The 23,467-nt window shown below is 41.2% G+C and overlaps 2 protein-coding genes across 5 annotated transcripts in view; one reads left to right on the top strand and one right to left on the bottom strand.

Moving 5' to 3' along the window:
• Nucleotides 1-6,436, top strand: part of ppa2 (inorganic pyrophosphatase 2) — a 46,228-nt gene extending 39,792 nt beyond the window's left edge. For both annotated transcript variants that reach the window (XM_062982620.1, XM_008119199.2), the window contains one exon: nt 6,193-6,436. In XM_062982620.1, the coding sequence (XP_062838690.1) occupies nt 6,193-6,221 (29 nt within the window). In that variant the 3' untranslated portion in view covers nt 6,222-6,436. The remainder of the gene's footprint in view (nt 1-6,192) is intronic.
• A 7,515-nt stretch (nt 6,437-13,951) lies between these two features.
• tet2 (tet methylcytosine dioxygenase 2) overlaps nt 13,952-23,467 on the bottom strand; it is a 77,849-nt gene continuing 68,333 nt past the window's right edge. For all 3 annotated transcript variants that reach the window (XM_062982618.1, XM_062982617.1, XM_062982619.1), the window contains one exon: nt 13,952-21,536. In XM_062982618.1, coding sequence (XP_062838688.1) covers nt 20,155-21,536 — 1,382 coding nt within the window. In that variant the 3' untranslated portion in view covers nt 13,952-20,154. The remainder of the gene's footprint in view (nt 21,537-23,467) is intronic.

Here is a 23,467-nt window from a genome sequence, read left to right as displayed (position 1 = left end):
GTCATGGCTCGTGATGGTAATATTTCCCCCCCCCCCAAATAAAAAGGGAATTGAATGAAATCCGAACAGAACACAAAGAGGAAGCATTATCTACCTTGGCTTTTATGGTCTAATTTTCCACAGAATATCCTTCAACCTCTACAGAGCCAGTATTACATGAGAGAAAACGTTTTGTAACTTCCGAATACAGAGATGGGCCAAAAGTATATTAAGTTCAACAGGGACAAATGAAAGATAGTACTTCTCTCCGCGATGGTTGTTCGGGAGTGGAACTGTCTCCCCCGGACTGTGTTGTAGGCCCCTTCTTTTGAAGCTTTTAAGCATAGGCTCGATGGCCATCTGTCGGGGATGCTTTGAATGATACTTCCTGCGTCTTTCTTGGGGGAGAACTCGATGGCCCATGAGTTCTATTCCAACTCTACTTTTCTATGATTCCATGATTACATGATTCGTGAAACGGCCCCTTGAGATGGATGAACCCAAAAACGTCAGTGGGGCAACGTCGAGTGATGAAAAAGAGGAGAAAGGAAGGGAAAAGAGAGAGGAAAGCATTGTAGGATAGAGGAGAGAGTTGTTGGACAGAGTCCAAAGGGGCCACCCCCCCGCCCGGACGCCCAAAAAAATTGGCCAAAGTTACTCTGAAGCAGAGTTGGTTAAAGGACGAGAACTGTTGCTCTAGGAGCAGTCGGTCTCAAAATCCAAATCTGGGAAATTCAACACAGGAAGGTTGGCCTTCAGGAAAACAAGTTTCTCAACTGTTTGAGGGTCCAGCAAGCTGCGGTGGGGCGTGACTACATCTCCCGCTATGCTGAAGACCCTTTCGCTCTGGACGCTGGTGGGAGGACAGCTGAGGAACTGGCGGGCTACGTGCGACAGATCCGGCCACATGTGTTCGCGTGAAGCCCAATAGGACAATGGATCACAAGAAATTATCTCCGGAGGCTCCTCAAAGTACCTGTTGACCGAGCATTCGGCCGAGTCTACCTTTTGAGCAGAAGCCAGCAAAGAGGATTCTTCAGAGCAGGCAAGTATGGCCACCGTCTCTGCAAAGAAAACGTTTCCTGTTCGCGGCTGGAGATCCGTATCCCTACGGCAACCCCCTACCGGCTCCGCGGGACTTTCCGTCTCGCCACTAGCGCTAGTGCTTGGGGTGACAGGCAGTTCTGGAAGAGGGGCCGCTGTGCCCGTTTCCTCCACCCTGGCAGCAAAGACCTCCCTCACAAGGTCTACAAGTTGGGCCTTCCACATGGTAAAGTCTTTTGGGCAGACGTTGTACTTTAGCCGTGGATCACACAAGGCCGCCAGCATATGGACCTTGCTGGAAAGAAGTGGCTCTAGCCGTTTCCGTACAGCAAAGGACAACCTCCTCACCACCTCCAGGACCGGCGGTGTCAGCGGTCCAGCCAGGGAGTCAATTGTTCGACCGGCACCAAGCCTTTCTAGGTGCCTCCTTAGCCTCAAGACCATGGGCACTGCCTGGCTCAGAAGAGCTTTTGATTCCGAAAGTGTCTCAGTGGCATGTTTGAATGGCTTTAGTACGTCTACTAGCTGGGAGATGGTGTCCCACTCTTGCTTAGTTGGAACAAGCTTGCTAACAGGCGCAACCAAAGTGAGGGAGATGCCGTGTACCGCCTTCTGCTGCTCGACCATGCGTTCGAGCATTTTTAAGGTTGAATTCCACCTAGTCGAGACGTCCTGGAGTAGCTTGTGCTGCGGGAGGCCTTCAAGGCTCTGCCTGTCTCTCAGCTGCCGGGCTGCCTTGATGCTCCGGTGGAAGTAGCCCGCGATCTTTCTACAGCGCTCGATCAGCAGGGAGATGTTTGTGTTGCTGCCCGACTGCTCTTCCTGGCTCTTTAAACCTTCCTTGACGGTATTGTGAAGCAAGTGGGCCATGCAGGACACATTCTGAAACCCGGCACTTTCAACCGCTTTGATCATATTTTTCCCTGCGTCCGTCACCATAAAGCCCCTCCTCATTTCTTCCGGCCTACACTGCATCCATTCCCCCATCATGTTTTCCAGATAGTTGCAGATGGTCTCTGCCTTGTGATCACGATCAACTACCTCCAATGCGAGGAGTGCCCAACGATGGGATGTATCCATAGTGCCTTCCTTCTCCCACCAATGTGCCGTGAGAGAGAGGTAGGAGTGGCCTCCTCCCAAGCTTGACCAAATATCAGAGGTAAAATGGATGTGTCCTCCCATGGCGCTACGCAACATGTGGATAATGCGTTCCTTACAGCCCTCGTACAAGCCGGGAATTACTTTTCTGGAAAAGGTGTGACGGGAGGGGATTTTGTAGCGGGGGCACAGTCGTTTCATAAGGCGTACAAAGCCTTCTTGTTCTACCAGGCGGAAGGGATGGTGATCTAGGGCAATCATCTCTCCCACAGTTTGGGTTATCTGCTGGGGTGTGAGCAATGTTTCCCCCGTTTTCTTTCTGGGTAATGGAATGGCCCAATCCTCCATGGTGGACTGTGTCCGCCTTCCACTATCTTCACCTGGTGAACTTTGCGTGCTAAGGCTGCCACTGGAAGGGCTTGCAGTTCCCCCTCTCAGCGAAATGGAGGGATGGTGTCGCTTCATGTGAGAGCTCAACCCCGAGGTCGCAAGATGTCTCGTGTCTCTGCCTCTGCTGATATTTGCCCCACAGTGTCTACAAACTGCCAAAGTAGAACTCTGAGAGTGGACATGGAAATGGTCCCAAATAAATGACCTTGGCCTCCCCACAGCCACTGTGGCGACGCCCTCAGAGATGGGAGTCGTGGGCACCCTTTCAGCAGCATGAGGAAGTCTACGTTTTGATGGTAGTACCTCCTCTACCTCCTCCTCACTGTCAGTAGCGGGTGGAGGGGTGGGGTTATCTATATCCTCACTATCCACCACCTGTAGTTCCAGGACGGCAACACCTGTATGTTCCAATGATCGTCCAGTTGTCTCAGCTCCATGCGACAGCCGGCTCCGGGTGGATGCCTGTGAACTGTCTGCATTAGAACAGCCTGGTTCTTCATCAAGTCCACCCACTCCCATAGTTCGTCGTTCCAGACGTATGGGACCCACCTTAACTTTTTTGGCCCCCCACAGTGTCCTGGCCGTGGCTTGACCACTACTAGGACTTGCTCCCCCAGACCCGCGTACAGCTGAGCGCTTCATGTCAAGGGGAGTGTTTTAAGGTAACAGAAGGGATGATGGTTAGGTGTTGTGTTACTGGTGGGAAATATTTGTTGAATCTTGATTGGCAACGTGTTATATTCTGGCCAATGTACTGTTGCAAAAGCGTAGTCTATAACATTTAGTTAGTTTTATTTATTTACAAGGGGATACCTGTACTTTCCAGTTCTACAGGAAAGTATGGGATATGCAACTCTTTCCCAAAGTTGTCTTGGGAAAATCAGGAAGCGTCCCTGGCAGACACACACACAAGGCAAGGCAGAAAGGCAAGCTTTTATTTTCCCCGAAGGAGTTGTATTTTGAACAGGATGGGATATGCAACTCTTTCCCAAAGCGTTCCTGGCAGACACACACACACCCGTAGCCCAGGGGAAGGCAAGCCACAAAGGCAAGCTTTTATTTTCCCGAAAGGAGTTGTATTTTGAACAGGATGGGATATGCAACTCTTTTTCAAAGCGTCCCTGCAGACACACACACAAGGCAAGGCAGAAAGGCAGGCTTTCCTTTCCCCAAAAGGAGTTGTATTTTGAAGTGGATGGGATATGCAACTCTTTTTCAAAGCGTCCCTGCAGACACACACACAAGGCAAGGCAGAAAGGCAGGCTTTCCTTTCCCCAAAGGGAGTTGTATTTTGAAGTGGATGGGATATGCAACTCTTTTTCAAAGCGTCCCTGCAGACACACACACAAGGCAAGGCAGAAAGGCAGGCTTTCCTTTCCCCAAAGGGAGTTGTATTTTGAAGTGGATGGGATATGCAACTCTTTTTCAAAGCGTCCCTGCAGACACACACACAAGGCAAGGCAGAAAGGCAGGCTTTCCTTTCCCCAAAGGGAGTTGTATTTTGAAGTGGATGGGATATGCAACTCTTTTTCAAAGCGTCCCTGCAGACACACACACAAGGCAAGGCAGAAAGGCAGGCTTTCCTTTCCCCAAAGGGAGTTGTATTTTGAAGTGGATGGGATATGCAACTCTTTTTCAAAGCGTCCCTGCAGACACACACACAAGGCAAGGCAGAAAGGCAGGCTTTCCTTTCCCCAAAGGGAGTTGTATTTTGAACTGGATGGGATATGCAACTCTTTTTCAAAGCGTCCCTGCAGACACACACACAAGGCAAGGCAGAAAGGCAGGCTTTCCTTTCCCCAAAAGGAGTTGTATTTTGAAGTGGATGGGATATGCAACTCTTTTTCAAAGCGTCCCTGCAGACACACACACAAGGCAAGGCAGAAAGGCAGGCTTTCCTTTCCCCAAAAGGAGTTGTATTTTGAACTGGATGGGATATGCAACTCTTTTTCAAAGCGTCCCTGCAGACACACACACAAGGCAAGGCAGAAAGGCAGGCTTTCCTTTCCCCAAAAGGAGTTGTATTTTGAAGTGGATGGGATATGCAACTCTTTTTCAAAGCGTCCCTGCAGACACACACACAAGGCAAGGCAGAAAGGCAGGCTTTCCTTTCCCCAAAAGGAGTTGTATTTTGAAGTGGATGGGATATGCAACTCTTTTTCAAAGCGTCCCTGCAGACACACACACAAGGCAAGGCAGAAAGGCAGGCTTTCCTTTCCCCAAAAGGAGTTGTATTTTGAAGTGGATGGGATATGCAACTCTTTTTCAAAGCGTCCCTGCAGACACACACACAAGGCAAGGCAGAAAGGCAGGCTTTCCTTTCCCCAAAGGGAGTTGTATTTTGAAGTGGATGGGATATGCAACTCTTTTTCAAAGCGTCCCTGCAGACACACACACAAGGCAAGGCAGAAAGGCAGGCTTTCCTTTCCCCAAAAGGAGTTGTATTTTGAAGTGGATGGGATATGCAACTCTTTTTCAAAGCGTCCCTGCAGACACACACACAAGGCAAGGCAGAAAGGCAGGCTTTCCTTTCCCCAAAAGGAGTTGTATTTTGAACTGGATGGGATATGCAACTCTTTTTCAAAGCGTCCCTGGCAGACACACACACAAAGAAGGCAAGGCACAAAGGCAAGCTTTTCTTTCCCCAAAAGGAGTTGTATTTTGAACAGGAAAAACACCCACAGGACAGCCCTTTGCAAGTTTGCAACAACAAAAGAAATAGAAAGACCTAAGACCCACACCACCAAACTCAGCCACAGACCACCCCACCTTTTCTCCTGTCCTGGTCTTCACACAGCCATGCTGTGACGCAGCAATGTTTCCTGCCTGCCTACACCAATGAATCTCTACCCTTCCACCCTCTCCAAAAGTCCCAGTGCGACTGAGCCACGAGGCGTGTGCACGCTGTTTTCATTAAGCACGTCCTACCATCCCCTCCCCCTGGTTAAACGTGCTCTCTGATTGGCTACAAGGGGCAAACAACACACTAGATTGCCCCAGTGGACTTAAAAAAGTTTGGATGATTTGACAAAGCATTTTTTAAAAACGAAAAAAAAGGCGCCATTACGGAAAACGGCCAATCGCGGTTCGAAACCGCGATATCCAGGCGTGTGGACAGCCAAGATTCAATATTGATTCAAAAAATCCGAAAAAAACGAATCAATAACGGTAAACGGGGAAAACGAATTATTTGAGCAAGCCTAGTGCCTACAGCGAATTGCTTATAATGGTGTGTTCCAGCATAATACACAACATCATATATAAGAGCTAATAGTGATTCATGCAGCTTTTCCCAACATAGTGCCAGTCAGTTGACCGGTGTAAGGCTGATAGGGTTTGTGACTACACAGATCCATTAAGGCACCAGAAAAGAGAATTGTGAAATCTCCCATGTAGATCAGACTGCACAGCATTATTTTTATTGTATGCAGTCTTCCAGGGTGGTTGTGAGGATGAAGTGTATCAGGAGTAAAGAACTTTAGGGGAAAAGTAGAATAAAATCTGTTATTTCCTATGGTATACAGTCTTTCAGGATTGTTGTGATGATGAAATGTATAGGAAGTAAAAAACATGAGCAGAAAAATGGATTAAAATGCATGAAATTAAATATGAACTATGTTTTGGGGACTTCTTTGCATTTAATTCCTTGCAATGAATAATATTTGTTCTCTTTTCTTCTAGCTGAACAGTGGCATTTTCTTGGCCGGTGATGACAATCAAAGTTGTCTGAAGTCAAGCTGTGAAATCTTCTAAGTACTTCTTCCTTTGGCTCTTTGCCTTTCAGCCACACATATATTCTCTCTCACAGTCACATATGTCTACTTCTGAAAAGATAGTCACCAGTGGCTGAACTCTAAAGATGCAAGTTTTTGTGCACATTGCAGATTTTCTATCATGTAAATAAAACTGATTTTTAAGAGTTTCATTTGTGTGTGTGTGTGTGTGTGTGTGTGTGAAATTTTAAATTGCTTCAGATAAATTTTCTACACTTTGAATTCAAATAATTCTGGTAGTTTGAAGAGATTGCTGATAGAGGACTGATTGATTGTTGTGTTTTGGAGTGTGCTGGTGCAGGGAGAAAGGCAACATCTTTTTAGTTAGGCCCAATTAGAGCTGTTCAATCAGTTGTTGAATAGATTGTCCACAAGTAGGAAAATCCCATTTATTCAATAGATCTACTGGACTAACAACTATTGTGACTGATTTATATATCAATTTACCTATAGTTTTATGTAGTGTCTAAATGGTTATGATTAGCTGGCAAGCTGGAATAATAATAATGGTTTGAAAAAGGTTGTAAAATAGTTTGGATTAAAAATATTCATGTGATTAAGACTGCTTGCCTATGGAGACCACAGTACTAAAAAGGTTTTCAAAACCAGGATTCTGGCATGCCTCAGTACTAGGAGTGTGCTGTTAGTCTCATGCCCTACTATGGGTTTCCCATCAGTCTCTGCTTGGCCACTGTGTGAACTTGGACTGGGAAATCTTTTTGTTTGATTCAGCAGGACTTCTTTGTTTCTTACAATTCTTAGTCAGCATGGTATAGTAATTTGAATGCTGGACTAGGACCATAGGAAGCTTGAATCTCCATTCGGGTATGGAAACTTGCTTGTAACCTTGGATAAGTCACATTCTTTCAGCCTAAGAGGAAGGCAGTGTCAAATCCCAGAAGCTTGTGTCCAGCACCCAAACCATTATACCATGTCAACTCCTGCTCCAATCATGATTGGACCCTTTACAATCCTACTCAATTCCAGACTGAAATTCATTGCCATAGAACAAGTAGATCCTAAAAAGAAAAAACACGTGCTGCTGGTTAAAAACCATAAACATTGAAGGCTTTTTTAAAAAAGTTACAGCAAATATAATTAAACAGTTTTGTCCCTGTGTGAAGCTTTGTTTACATGGTCTAAAGTTCAAAAGCATGTTCTTTACATAGATTTCTGGTTCATCCAAGGTTGGAGAGTGGTTCTAAAAAGGACGTGTTCCTAGAAAGACTTCAAGCCGTAAGAAACCTGTCTGCCTGCCTTCTTGTGTGGTCCTGATGGAAGGAAATTAAATGCATTTGATGTTAAATCAGCAGTAAAATCAGGCAGCCTTCCCACAAGTACCGTTCTGTGCATGATGGTTATTTACAGAATTAAGCCTTAAATAAAGCAGGAAGTGGCAAGGAAGAATAAATTATGTTCCCGTTCTTTGAGAAGCCAGATCTGGCCATGGTGGTACATGCCTTAGTTCCATCCCATCTGGATTACTATAATGCGCTATAATTACTACGCGGGGCTGCCTCTGAAGAGTGCTCAGAAACTTCAGCTGGTCCAAAGAGATGCAGTCAGGGGGACAACCCCCCTGTTGCAGCAGCTCCACTGGCTGCCAGTCTTTTTCTGGGCACAATTCAAAGTGCTGGTTATGACATTCAAGTCCTAGACAGTTCAGGTCAAGATATTTGGCTGACCGCATCCCCTTGTACGAACCTGCCCAGGCCCTGAGATCTTCAGGAGAGGCCCATCTCTTGGTCTTACCTCCATCTCAAGCTCAGTTGGTGGGCACGAAAGAGTGGGCCTTCATTCTTGGTGGATTTCCTTTGAATCTGGAACTCCCTTCCCAGGCAGCAGGTTAAAACTTTTTAATTCGGGAAGGCTTTTAAATAAGGTTTTTAAGATTGTCAGGGTCTACTGTGATTTTATATGCTCTTAATGATGTTCAGTACTGTACTGTTTTAATACTTGTATATTTGTACATTTGAAGTTGCATTGCTATACTTTAGCTGTGAGCCACTCTGAGTCTTCGTATAGAGAAAAAAAGTGGGATATTTATTATTATTATTAATAATAATAATAATAATAATAATAATAATAATAATTTGCATGGACAAGTAATGTAGCTAAACTAAACTGATCAAATGCCTACAAAAATGTTACAACCACCAGACATCTTACGTTCTGTCTAATGAATATATTTGCCATTCTGAGCATCACACATGTTTTTAGAAAAGATAGAATATCAGAAGAAAAAAACAAGTTTCCCTAAAGCATCTATAATAAGCATGGACAAACTTTGGCCCTCCAGGTGTTTTGGACTTCAACTCCCACAATTCTGGGAGTGGAAGTCCAAAACACCTGTTGGGCCAAAGTTTGCCCATGCTTGATCTAGAAGGTCTGCCCAATATGTTTTGGAAAAAATCTTGGTGGAGTAGGAACACAAAATACATTGATTTACATTTTTGGGAACTTGTTGAATAAATCAACAGAAAAGTAAATCCATTCAATAGAGTCAATAGTTGGCCATAATTAAAAGGATTTTGGTCAGTATCCCTCTGGAACAATGCATTATAAAGATAATTAAAAGTGAATTACTAGAGGCAAAAAAATGCCATGTCCATTGTTAAAAACATGTTACAGATCATAAACATTCAAACATGTACCTGCCATTATGAGCTTTAAATTTACAGAAGTGTTGGAAGATACAATTTACCATGACATCACTAGTGTTCCAAACCTCCATGTCATGTCAATGTCAAACACTCTGCTTCATTTTTTCTCTCTTGAAAATACATTAGACTTCAGTGTTATTTACACTGCAGAATTCCTGACTTTTAAACTTCTTTTAATTTTTTTTTGAACGCTTTGTTGCACTTCAAGTAAAGAAAGCTTCAATTCATGAAATTGCTTTATCTGTGTGGAAAGCACATACTTAGATTTGTGGTCAAAAATAGAATACACTTTTGATGGGACCACATGCTTGCAATCTAAGAAATGACTCAAGTTGGCTCTTTTGTAGTTGACAATCCCCTCCTCCGCCCCAGTTGAATTTGCCTGTTGAGTTGGCAATGAAATCTTAAACATCCTTTCCTTTTGTACTTTGGTCTCTAGAAGGCATTGTGGAGATGTTTTAGTGAAGACAACTCACGCAGAAAACTCAGAATTTTTTTTTTGGCACAATGAGATGTTTTATTCAGCACCTTCTCCCACAGATTGAAAGGATGAGCCACTCTGTGCTATATGTCCACTTATAGGATGAGCCATTCTGTGCTATATGTCCACTTCTTTAACTAAAATTTTATTGCCAAGACAAGAAATTCCTCTTTTGTATGTTTTGCCAGCAAGAATTTAATTCTGGAGAACTCTACTACCAAATATCCTCCAGTGAAGGATGATGGCATTACGGAAAGTGAGGAACCAAATAATTTTCCATCTAACGTCATCCCTTCCAAGAGGGTAAAGGCAACACCTTTTCGTCTTCTCTTTTTGGAAATGATTTCTCATGCACATAGGATCTGGCAGGTTGCAATGACAATTTTTATTGACTGCATTATAACAAACCAATTCAAAAAATCTGGCTTGGATTGTCAGCTAGGTGAAATAAAATAGCAGATGTGAGTGGCGATCATTGTGACTGAGAACTGAATACCTCGGGGTGCCCAATTATAACTGCAGCGAGAGGAAATTCAGAAAAGTAATTTTGGCTTCCTCCGTCGCTTTTATGTCACCCCCCAAATGAGCAGCTACTCTGCTCCTTTCAGGTTTCACAGTGGAAAGAACATTAATGGCAACTCAGAGCAATTTTGGATTCTGGTGTCCATGAGGTCAAGAATCAATGCTTCTTTTCCTCACTGCTTTCCCCCCTACTAAAACAAATTTACCATACCTGCTGTGCAACTGTTCTCAGCTACACTTGCTCTGAAATGGAAAAAGATAAACGGCAAATAGTTGTATATACCTCACTAATTTATGTGAGGCGCTTGAGAAACTAACTTTTCCAGGCTCTGGTTCTGAAGACATCACAATGGGGACAAAATGGAAAAACCAGAGTCATTTGCACCTGATGTCAGTGGGATAGTGAATCTTCTCTGGGATTTAGTCTGAACGTGTTGTCGAAGGCTTTCATGGCCGAAATCACTGGGTTGTTGTGAGTCTTCCGGACTGTACGGCCATGTTCTAGAAGCATTCTCTCCTGAGGTTTCGCCCACAACTATGGCAGGCATCCTCAGAGGTTGAGGAGTCTGTTGGAAACTAAGCAAGTGAGGTTTATATGTCTGGAGTATTCAGGGTGAGGGAAATAACTCTTTTCTGATTGAGGTACATGTGAATGTTGCAATTTGCCACCTTGATTAGCATTTTAATGGCCCGCAGTTTCAAGGTCTGGCTGGTAGCTGCCTGGGGGAATCCTTTGTTGGGAGGTATTAGCTGGCCCTAATTGATTCTTGTCAGGAATTCCCCTGCTTTTTGAGTCTTGCTCATTATTTAGTCTGAACATTTGAAATTACCAACCCCATTTTCAAATATCAAGTTGCTAAATCCTTTCTCAAAATAGGGTCAAACTAAACCAGATCATTTTGCTGTCCCACTTCTGCCATCCTGCCCATTCTCTGTTAAGCATGGAATGAATGGCATTCAGAAAGCTGGGCAGATCAAAAGACAATCTGGCAAGATGGCACTACCTGGAGGAATCCTCCACCCTGTGTGACTGTGGAGCAGAAAAAACAACTTCGCATATGTATGCTTGCCCACAATGCCCTGCCTCATGTACGGAGGAGGAGTTGTTTAAAGCTACGGACAATGCGGTTGCTGTTGCCCGCTTTTGGTCCAAAACTATTTAGTTGCTTGTGATTTCCTCCCCCCCCCCCCCCCATCATTTTGAAATGTATTTGTCGTGCAATGCTTTTGACATGAAATAAATAAGCTGGAAACATTTATATATGGCTCACCTTAGCATAAATCTGTAGGCAGAACTACTGCACTACACTAACCATGGAGGTTGCAGCCTCCAAGAGTCAGCACAGCAAACCTAGGAAGGGTGTGTTGCATCAACAAGTGATGTTATTGCAAATGACCACTGAACTTATTTGAAGTGGGATCCATGGTCAGCTTTCCATAAATGGAAGAGCTCTAATTTCAGTTTTTGCCTTGTTATTGGAGATCTTTCCATAATTTACCCCATCAGAAAACCTTCCCCTGCTTTCGGTATAGCATTTCCAGAGGGACTGATGGAGGACAGATATGAAAAACTACTTCCACCAGCCCTTTAGGGAGCCCCAGTGGCGCAGTGTGTTAAAGCACTGAGCTGCTGAACTTGCAGACCAAAAGGTTGCAGGTTCGAATCTGGGGAGCGGAGTGAGTGATTGCTGTTAGCTCCAGCTTCTGCCAACCTAGCAGTTCGAAAACATGCAAATGTGAGTAGATCAATAGGTAGTGCTCTGGTGGGAAGGTGACAGCACTCCATGCAGTCATGCTGGCCACATGACCTTGGAGGTGTTTATGGACAACGCCGGCTCTTCGGCTTAGAAATGGAGCTGAGCACCAAACCCCAGAGTCAGACACGACTGGACTTAACGTCAGGGGGAACCTTTACCTTTTACCAGCCCTTCATGAGGTGTTCCCTTACATAGGGCCATTTTTCTTTGTGCATTTGGTGCTAAATTCAGTTGTTAGCCCCATGTAATGTTGACCTTTCAGATCAGTGGAACCAACATGAATGTTGACTAACCATATTCCAACAAAGTCAATAAATCGTGTCTAGTTTGGATGAACAATTGGATTTAACTCAATAATTGCATGAAAATGTGAAAAACTATATATCTGGCATCCCATTATCTTTCAATCCCATTGTTTCAATCATATTCTGTCCATTGGTGGCTGGCTGGATATTTGGCAACTGAGATAATCCAGCATTTGATAAAATGGATACTATTGCATGAAATTTATGCACATGTTTCTTTACAGTTTATTTCAATGCTCTATAGCCCTTTCTCAAAACATCAGCCTTGTGGCACCTTATAGAATGGCAATTTTTTATTCTGCATAAACTTCCATGGATTTTAGCTCACTTCATTAGAAAGGTGCATTTAGCAAGGGATAGCAGCTGCAAACTGGATTAAATTCAAACTAAGAGTAGTATGGAATTTCCATTTCCTTTAATAGTTCTGGATTGAAGAAGTGTACCTAGAGCCAACACATAAAGAAATATCCTAAAAATAGGTAACTGAACATATATGTGAAATCTTTAGCCATATCTTTTAGGACATTAACTGAGGGATGTAGGTGTTTTAAAAACAGGCACATGAACCTGAGTGACAATTACTAAGGAGCTGTTTCATACATCTACAATTAGGTTTGTCCTAGTCATGAGAACTTTGCATGATAAATCTGTTAAATGAACAGGGAGCATCCATTAGTCCTGAGTGATTTTAATATTTAAAATTAACTTTTCGATTTGGGCTTGCCAAATATTATGATAGTCCCTGAAGGCATTCCATAGATTTAATTGAGCCTTTACAAAATGTGCTTCCTCAAATGTTGCAGGACCCCCAGTCCTTAAAACGCTGCACAATTGCCCTCACCAAGAAAAACTAAATAATTAAGGATTTACATCCTTGTTCCAGATATTTTTCTACTGACATTGTTTCTGTCACTTACACTTTATCTGAGTTCAAGTACGGTATAGAGGAAATGTTACCAAGCTTAAAGAATCTGCAGTTTTGTCCACCACTTTTGGCTTACATAGCATGCTGTTTGTGATGATACAGTGGTATTTTCTGGCAGCTACTGGAAGCAGATTGGTGTCCAGTTCTAGGCACAACAACTGAATGAAGGATAATGCCAAGTTGGAACAGTTCCAGAGGAATATGACCAAAATGATAAAAAGTTTGGAAACCATGCCCTCTGAGGAGCATCTTAGGGAGTTGGGCAAATTTAGCCTGGACAAGAGAAATGTGAGAGGTGACATGACAGCCATATTTAAATATTTAAAAATCCTATTAAAAATGGTCAAACATGTCTTCTGCTGCTTCAGAAAATAGGACATGGAGCAACTGATTCAAATCACAGGAGCTTAAATAGTAGGAAGATGGTAAGAGCTGTTCAACAGTGGCATACGCTGTCTTGGAGAGTTCATAGAGTCTCCCTCTTTAGAAGTGTTGAAACAGCGTTTGGATGTCCATCTGTTTAGAGTATATTCCTGTGTGGCGGGGGTTGGATTGGATGGCCCTTGTGGTCTTTCCAATTCTAAGATTCTATGACAAGATTTGATCCTGCGAGGCCACTTTCATGCTGGGATGACTTGGTTTGTATACCTTGGCAATGTATATGATCCTTCTTGATCTTTAGTGGATGTAATCAATCTAGGAATGATCAACTTGAGCCTTAATCATGTGGCCTTGGCTTTGAGGTCAGACTTGAGCTTTAATCAAATCTCAGTTAAAACAGCCTCATTGAATCAAATGATGTTTGACTAAGAAATCAGCAATTGTAACTAGTAAATAGATTTAGGCCTTTATATTCTCCAAAGGTTACAATTTCTGTACGCTAATACTCAGACATTATAGGAATTGCTGTCCAAACCATCTGGAGTGTGCCTAAAACCCAAATTATTATAAGATCGGAAGTCAATGGACAGCAACTGAGCCCAACAGACATGTCTTCACAAGATCAGCATAGAGTGCATTAAATAAATATAAATTTTATTAAAAACACCCACATTTCAGCGTTATCAGGAATGATATAATAAAACAGCTTTTCAAATAACCTGCATTCATTACATTACAATACTTACAGTATTTATAACCATTCTCAGATTTTTATGGACAAAAATCAAGGAAACCTTTGAAAAATGAGGGCAAGTAAAGTTTTTTTTTAAAAAAAAACACACAACCCAAACAGTAGAACATAAGCTTAGAAAATGCACACATTTTTCAAAAAGTTCATTATCTTAGTGTCAAACTGTTAAAAGTCTCCTACACAAAAGTTAACCACTAGTTTAAAAGTGAACTTGAACGCCGCTGTGCGCCAATCAAGATGAAAGAAAAATATCATTCAAGTAAAGTTGACACCACTCAGAAGCATCTTCAAGTATGGCTATAGTCAACCTGATAATCCTATACAAGAAATTTCTCATGTCTGGTTTCCCTCACTCAATTCATTGTGAGGCAGGGCTATGTACATCAAAATCTTATTTACAAGACATCTTCCTCCCTCCCCATTCCAACTAAGCTTTTGCCTGTTTGCAAACTATTTGACAGTTGACAGCAGGTTGAATACAAAGATGCCATTCTGCCCGCAGGAGTGGACTCCTACTCAGAGAAGGGCAAACCATGGGCTAGAGGGCTGTGTGAGAAAAATGGACCTAAATGCAAACATAGTCCTCCACTCTTGCAACATTCTGCCCAAGTGGAAGCCCTTGAAGCTGCTCTAGAACCTATCAATCATGTACAACTTACAAAAGTAACTTTTAGACTGTCTTCCCCAGCATCCTCCTGGGTGTTGTAGTATGGACAATTCTATTCATAAACCCAATAGTTACTTTTCCAAGCTTACACTATTTGTAGAACCTCCCTTGCACAATGTGTGATCGGACAAATTTCCTATGTATTTCAGAGCTTTTTAGGAATGTAACTTGCATTTGTCAAAACAATCAGCCCTCTTTTAAGCCAGGCAAGAAACAGCAGATGTGAAGACTGAATTACTAAAGGAAATATTTGATTTGGTTTAATGAATCCAACAAATGAAGTGCCCTGAATCCAGTAGTGCCATCATGCCTGTGGAGCTCTGTGCAATTAAAGGCTGCCCAATTCTGCTCCAAGGCCAGGAAGTATTTTATGCCCATGAAGCATTTCTTAAAATAAGAGCATCAGAAGGACTCTTCCTTGTGACACTGATGGTAACTGCAATTTAATTTGGAAAAACCAAAGCTTCTGTTTCCAAACAACACATTTAAAGAGCTTGCATTTAGTTTGAGCGAGGTGGGAGACAGCTCCAAGAGCAATCTTTTATGAAACTGACTGATCAACGACATCAAAAGACATTTGATTAAACATAATTGTTATTGGGTTGGAATATTTTTGAAACCAGACCAAATTAAGGCATTGGACCTGTAAAGGTTGGGGTTTTTAATTAATATTGTGATGGCAATTTAATGTATAAAACAAAAAAGTAATACAACTAATTTCAGGGTTGGGACTCTGATTTATATATTGCACAGGTATAAGGTTTGTATTTTTGTAATTTTTTTAAATAAGGGAGCCTTCTGAAGAGGAGCCTTACTGGATCAGATCAAACGTCTACCTAGTCCATCATCATATTTTCCACTGAGATCAACCAAATCTATGATTTTGACTAACACCATAATAAATTTGCTTGCTGTTTTATTTCATTGACTTTCAGTCTCCTATAAAGACATGTTTAAAGAGAACTCCCAAAGGAAAGAACTGCACACAGCCCTCTAGCAAATGAGTTAGTTGCCAAATCTCTGCCTTTACCATTTCCCTTTTGTCAGCTCAGTGCATTCTACTTTTCAATTTGTGTGAAACATACAAATAAAGCAAAGCAAAGCAAAACAAAACAAAAACCAGGCCCCCAACAGAGTTTAAATGTTAAAATGTTTTCATTCACATAAAAAAGGAGCAAATGAATTTAGCAACAAAAACTTTTTTAGTTACCATCAATACATTTACACAAAAATTAGAAGGATAAAAAAAGATTAGATCCTTGAAATCAATAAAATAGAAATTTAAAAAAACCCTTGAGGTGAATATATTTATCAATTTACACAATACAATTTTACATATATACACACACACACGCGCGCACACACTTCCTTTCTCTTCCTCACATATACATGGATGATATGTTGGCTTACTATGGAGAATATGAGCTGATATATCCCTGAATTTTGTAGGAAAAGAACATCAAAAGTCAAAGTTCAAGTTATACTTGCTATTATATCAAGTAGCGAGAAAAAACAACCCATTTTTCCAAAGATTGTGGGGGCAGAGAGTTAGGAGAAGATGGTATACAAGAATGTGATAACTCTCATTTTCATATCCTATTGCCAACTAGTGTTGAGGTATATGACAAGTAGGAACATTTTCAAACATTTAAATGTATTTTTTTAAGCTCACATTATATTTTTAATAGCAGGCTGAGTAGCACCATGATGTGAATTCAGCTCCAAACCCATGTCCCATATATAGATAGATAGATAGATAGATAGATAGATAGATAGGTAATATATAATTATATATTTGTACAGTATTAAAATACTAAAGCATTGCATTAAAATTTTTGTTTACAAGTTAAGTTACTATACATCTCTTTTGCTTACGCTTTTATACAAATCACCAATTTAAAACCCACTACAGCAAGCCAGCTGCCTGTTTCAGATCCTTTTTTTTTTTTTACCAACAGAACCATACAGAATAACCCTGCATTTCTTGCCTTGATTTTTCTCAATTTTTCCTAGCAACAGGGATACACGTTCACTGAGCAGTGAAGTATACTGTAACATAAATAATCTATCAAGCATGAAAGTAGTCTGCCCAGATATTTGGGGAACTTTACAGATCCTTAAAAAGTAGCGGAAAAACTGAATTATTCAATTGTCAAGTCTAATCTAGGCTGCCTATTACCTGTGGCTAATTTTATTTTCAAAGTACACCTTTTGAGGAATACGCTTGTCATCATAATTGTACAAAAAAAATAAAAAAATACAAACAAGCCCCACATATGCTCACAATATAGTTGTGTAATATAAGCACCAGAATATGGGGTTTGTAGACTAAAAGTTTTCCTTTGTATCCAGTGAGCCCCATTTGATTTTGAGCAGCATAACAAAGAGATTTATTTTTCTTTGTTGCCTATTAGATATATGAGTAACAGGTTTTGCATCCTCAGGATGGGGAGAAAATAACAGGTAGGAAAAAGGTTAAGCATTCTCCCTCTGAGCTCTAAATACTACCCACTTAAGACGAAAAGGGGGTGGGCTGCTAAAAAGATCTTGCTGTATGAGTAAAATAAGACATTTCAGAATCCCACTCCTATTTGAGCTGCCAAAGTTTGGGTAGACAAAGAGTTTTTGAAGCACCAATGAAAAGTATATTTCCCTAGCATGTATTATTTTTATTGGATTGCATGAATAAACTCTGAGAAGATCTAACAAAGCTATGCATGGACATTGGTAAATAGAAGAGACAAGTGCCAACAAAGAAAAGCGTAGCAGTTCAGAGTATTGGATGAGGACCTTGAAGACTTGGGTTTGAACCCCTGTTCATCCATGGAAACCCACTGGGTGTCCTTGGGCAAGTCACACTTTCTCAGTCTCGGAGGAAGGTAAAAGCAAGTGCTCTCTGAACAAATCTTGCCAAGGAATCCCCTGTGTAAGCATGCATTAGGGGCACCACAAGTCAGAAGTGACTTGAAGACACGCAACAATATTTCAGCAAAGAGAATTAAAGTTATTTACGTGGTCTTTGGCTCTGCTTAGACTTTTCAAAGGGGGTGCTCTGAATGGGATTTTCCTGCTTCTTGGAAGGAGGTTGGACTGGATGGCCCGTGTGGTCTCTTCCAACTCTATTATTCTATGATTCAGATTAATCCTGATCTCAGTGCTAGATTTGCAGAGAAAGTCACATGCTGGTCTGTTTGGAAACAGCTTTGCTGAAACTGGAACAACCAAAATCCTAGTTTTTAAGAGGCTTCAGAAGTGTGTTAGTTAAGATTCTATGGCCCAATCTGCACTGACTATTTAATGCAGTTTGAAGATAATTGCTATGAACACCCATAAAGGTATGTGAAAGAAAGGCCTTAATGTGCATCAGTGCTCTGTGGTTTATCAGTTTTCTGTGGCTTATGCTCCCGCTCTATTCTGCCTTGGTCAGACCACACCCGGAATACTGTGTCCAGTCTGGGCACCACAACTTAAGGGAGATACTGACAAGCTGGAATGCGTCCAGAGAAGGGCAACTAAAATAATCAAGGGTTTAGAGAACAAGCCCTACGAGGAGTGGCTTTAAGAGCTGGGCATGTTTAGCTTTCAGAAGAGAAGGCTGAGAGGAGACATGATGGCCATGTATAAATATGTGAGGGGAAGTCATAGGGAGGAGGGAACAGGAAAGGGAATTCCACCTGAACATTAGGAAGAACTTCCTAACTGTGAGAGCTGTTCAGCAGTGGAACTCTTTGCCTTGGAGTGTGGTGGAGGGTCCTTTTTGGAGACTTTTAAACAGAGGCTGGATGGCCATCTGTCGGGGGTGTTTTGAATGTGATTTTCCTGCTTCTTGGCAGGGAGTTGGTCTGGATGGCCCATGAGGTCTCTTCCAACTCTATGATTCTATGATTCTATAATCACCATCTATCTGGGCCTCAAACTGGTTCCAGGATTAACTATACAATTTTCTTTAATACTGGTCTGAAACTGTATTGAATGATCAGTATAGATGAGGTCTATGATTCCATGATTCTGCTATTCAGTGAGTCTTCACTCCTTTCCTAATTCATGTTACCACAAAAAAGAGATGGAATGATTCACATTGCATTTCAGACTAAGCAGGATTTATATTTACAACCAAACTTAGAAAATAAATGTTATTTTAAATTATGGTTTGTTAACAAACCAGGATTATACTTTGTGGTTTAACTGCAACTTGTTTGCCAATCACAAGATAGTATTTCTCCCATTTGGATAAGTTCTGGTAAAAACAGGGGAAAATACTTGATACCTTCTCATGGATGCATGGAGAAGAGAAGAAGGGAGAATACATAATACCATAATACTATTACTACATCATCATCATCATCATCATCATGATCATCATCACCACCATCATCATCTAGTACTGATATATTATGGCACATTTATGTCCAAATAAGCACCTAGGAAAGTTAGCTTAGACAACAACTCCCAAAATCTTTCAGCTGGGGATTCTGGAAGTTGTAGGCATAAGAAATGTTTTAAAACTCTGGTCTGAAACATACTTTTGTTTGCACATGTGCTGAAAAAGAATTTGAATGTAAAGATTGTTATGTAAAGATTTAGGTAGACCATTGGCTTTACATACAATCATTTCATTGCCCGTGTATAGTTTTGTTAGATCATGACTCATTTCACTTCCCAAATTTAAAAACTGGGTTTTTTAAAAAAAGAATTGGGCTAAACTGGATACAAATGCAAAATTAAAAAGTTCCTGTTCAAGGAGAGCAGAGTATACTTTTAACTTAATCATTGTTAATAAAAGACATTAAAACTGTTAGACACCATTCTTATATATAGCACCATGTTTTAGAATAGCCAAACAAATTCAGTGTTTTTATTTGTATACCTTGTTAAATATGTAGCTATCCTGATTAATAAAAATCAAGTCAATATTAAGCTTACAGACAGAAAAGAACCCCTGCATGATAAAAAGCAGCATTTCTTGTATTTCAGCACAGTATATTCAGCACCTGGTGGAATTTTTAAATTTCTGCTACTGAAATACTACAGTATTTTTTATTTTATAAAACAAACAAACCTTTGTTACTGTACTTCCTTTCATTAAAAATGATCAGTGATGCATTTTACGAATATGGATTTTCTCTTCCAGTAGTTCAGCCAGTGTTTCAGTTAACTCCTGACTATCACTTAATTTATTAATTTTGCATAGGGTGCTTTGGTTTGAACTCTTAACATGTTATTTGCCACAACTTACCAAATGAATGCAATGGTAGCATCACCTCTTATGCTGGTATGAGGAAGTTTTCGCATCAACAAGTTAAAAACAAAAATACTGTCTCTTGCCCTTTCCCTGCCCACAGCCTAGAAAGAATGATCACCATACTGACATTTAAAAACAAAAATAAACAGATGAGGTAATGAACAGAGATTTGACTTCTATATATATCGGTTGTAAGGCCCTGTAACCCGTGTAAAGGCATATGGAGATGTGGTAACTGTGGAGTTTGTGGTGAGCGACATCGTCCTTTGTGCAAGAGACCTGATGAAGCGCATGTAGGTGGGTTCCAAGTTCTCATTCAATTCAACAGGCTCCCGCTTTACCTTTTTACCATGAACTTTCTGAGGCACGTAATCTGGACCATACCTTTCACAGTCCTCCTCTTTCTCTCTAGCCTTCTCAGCCATCTTGGCCTCCCATAAAGCTAGACCATGCTTCGGCTCATTCATACTTTTGTGCTGGTAGAAGACAAGCGATATCCTTGTGGGGTGGTTCCTGTTAGGATTTTTCAGTGGGGTTGTTGCATGGAGTTCACGTTTTGCACACTCTATGAGAATTGACCCATGAGACGGAGCAACTGCCACACCTCCAATATCAGGATCCAGGAAGCTCTGTTCATTGTCTGACCAAACATCGTCAGGATCCTCTGGCTGGTTGAGAACCTCAGTTTTATTTACACCCTCTTGGGAAGCAGTTCTATTAGGATTAAGATCTGGAAGCATGTTTGACAACCCATTAGTTGTTTGACTATCCTTATTTTGGAGATGGAGTGAATGAGGAGGACCGCTGAACATACCTGCAGTAGATTGGTAGTCATGAGTTAGGTGCGGAGGGGGATATAGATGATCACTGTTTTTATTTATGTAGTCCATGCCCGGATTATTTAGACTAGATTTCAGTCTGGAGGCAATGTCCATAAAAGGGTCCTCAGCCTCATGTGTGGAGTAAGGAGGGAAAGAACCTGCATGCTGAACATTTGGCCGAATGGTGCAACTGTTGAATGCATCGACCTGCACATTTTGGTTTCCGTAATTCAAGTACCTGGGACCAAAATTCTGGCTATTTCCAAATCTATGTTGATATAATGTATGAATTGGAGGTAGACTTAGTTTAGATAGAGAATCTTGGCTCTGATATCTAAACAAGTCCATATGCTGAGGCTGAGAAGAATAGGAACTGTAGTAGGAGGAACAATTGTCCATAGGCAGATTTCCATTACATTGATAATGGGGATATTGGCTATTTTGACCCAAATGTACAGAGTAGGGATTCACAAGGCTGGAAGAATTTAAATAAGCTCCTGTAGGCTGTGAAGATGTTGGGTAGATATTCATGGGATTAGACCCTCTGTAAGATTCTGGAGCATGTGAAGAGTTTGAATATGGATTGGCTGGGTTAGGGAGACCCATGTAAAGGTTTGTAGAACCTGAAGCGGAGTACGCGTTGATGTGGTTTGTCTGAGATTTAGCAGGGAGGGCATGGTATGGATGCTGATACAACTGCTGCTGGGAGATGGCTGGTCCTGAAAGTCGTAATAGATCTGAGGACACAACAAACAAATGTAGGAAAAAACAGCATTAGGGAAAAGGGATCAAGATTACATATACTGAATGCATGTTTATATATTTAGGAAAAAGCTCTGTGGAAATCATTGGGTCACTATAGGTTGACTGGCAACTTGTGAAAGCACAGACACATGCACACATTCATAGTCTGCAGCCCATTCATTACAAAAGTTGTTATGATGCAGCGAGACTATTTTTTCTACCACATGGCGAGCCCATCTCTTCCCACCTCAAAACATTTCTGTTTATTATATATTTTCATGTATAAAGGCTTCTGTATATTAATTTCTTAATCTCATGAACGGCTTGGAGCTTTATGTGTGAAAATTGGAGATCAAATATAGCACCAAATCTTGAACGAGGAATGATGCCTGTGTAAATGGGGTCATTCGGATGAAAGCCTAAGGGGTAAACTGGATGTGATGGTAAATATACTATCTCCGGCTCCCCCATCCTTATCACATTAAGTGCACTTTATAAAATGCAAAGAATGCCCCCTGGGAACCTGAACATGGTTGAGAATGGAAGTTAAAACCTTTCCCCTGCCTGTAATGATGCTGAAAATCTGCCTCTCCCCACTGGTATTTGCACTGGGAAGAAAGCTCTCACTGGCATTTAATAATATATTTGATGAGAAAACAGCAGTGGAACCAATGGCACTCTCCCTCATCTGAATCCATTTTCAGCATGGGGTTGAATTTGTTATTGTGTGCCTCCAAGTCATTTGCAACTTATGGTGACCCTCAGGCAAACCTATCATGGGATTTTCTGGGGAAGATTTGTTCAGAAAGGGTTTGCTTTAGCCTCCCTCTGAAGCTGGAGAGGGTGACTTTACCTCATTTATAAATATGTAAGAATTTGTTCTTAAACTTTGAACATATAAGAAGCCTGGTGAACAACATGGAGTACAGCATGGAATTCAAGTCCTCTTGTAGTTTTTAATCAGGTTGTGATTTCCTCAAATGTTGTTAAACAGTTTCACCCATCTTAGCTCACTATTGACTACACCGGCTAAATCTGAATTATAGTAGTAGTCCAATCACATCTAGAGGGGCGTAAGTTGCCCACCATTGCCATAAACAGGCAAGCAAGCAAGCAAACAAAACACACAAAATCACTAAATATTCCCTTCTAGCCTTCAAAAAGAAAGTTAAAACATCGCTATGGAACCAAGCTTTTGGAGAATAACTGCAGTGCAATAAACGAATGTAGAATGTGTGCAATGACAATTGGAATGGCCCTGGATTACAACTGTGGATTGTGTGATTTTAATAATTGATGTAATGGTTTTTAGATGTTTTAATTCTCTGGTTTTTAATGTAGATGTTTACCAATTGTATGTTATTTTCAGAAATTGAATTGTTGCCAACATGTGAGGCCACTCTGAGTCCCCTTTGGAGCTGAGAAGGGCAGGGTCCCAATATGGTAAATAAACAAACAAATAAACATGGTCTCAAATTGTTCATGGATGTGGAGAAGTCTCAGGCTCCCAAAAGCTGAATGTTTGTGTCTGAGCATGACCTTGCACTCCCAGACAATAAATGACATAAATAACAGATTCTAGCTTACCTGCATCTCAAAATTACTACCAAAGTTGCTAGCTTTTGTGCAGCAGCAATAAATTGCTTGTTGGTGCAAGTTGCTGTCACAGTCTTAGAAGGTTTTATTACTTATTTTAGTTTTTATCTTTGTCATCAAAGTATTTAAATGTTTAATACTGTTTTATTTATCATATTCAATACTGGCTTTTGACTCTCCTTTTGACAATGTTTCCTAATACCTAAATGCATGTCATGTTCCTACTTTGACATTTGTTCTTCTTCTTCTTTTGGTGCTCGTTATTGACCATAATAATAAATACAAACACACATACACACATGTGGGAGAAGTCTGACATTAATGTACA

This window comes from Anolis carolinensis, chromosome 5, assembly GCF_035594765.1.
Source record: "Anolis carolinensis isolate JA03-04 chromosome 5, rAnoCar3.1.pri, whole genome shotgun sequence".
NCBI lineage: Eukaryota > Metazoa > Chordata > Lepidosauria > Squamata > Dactyloidae > Anolis > Anolis carolinensis.
This window is presented reverse-complemented; position numbering and strand designations above follow the sequence as displayed.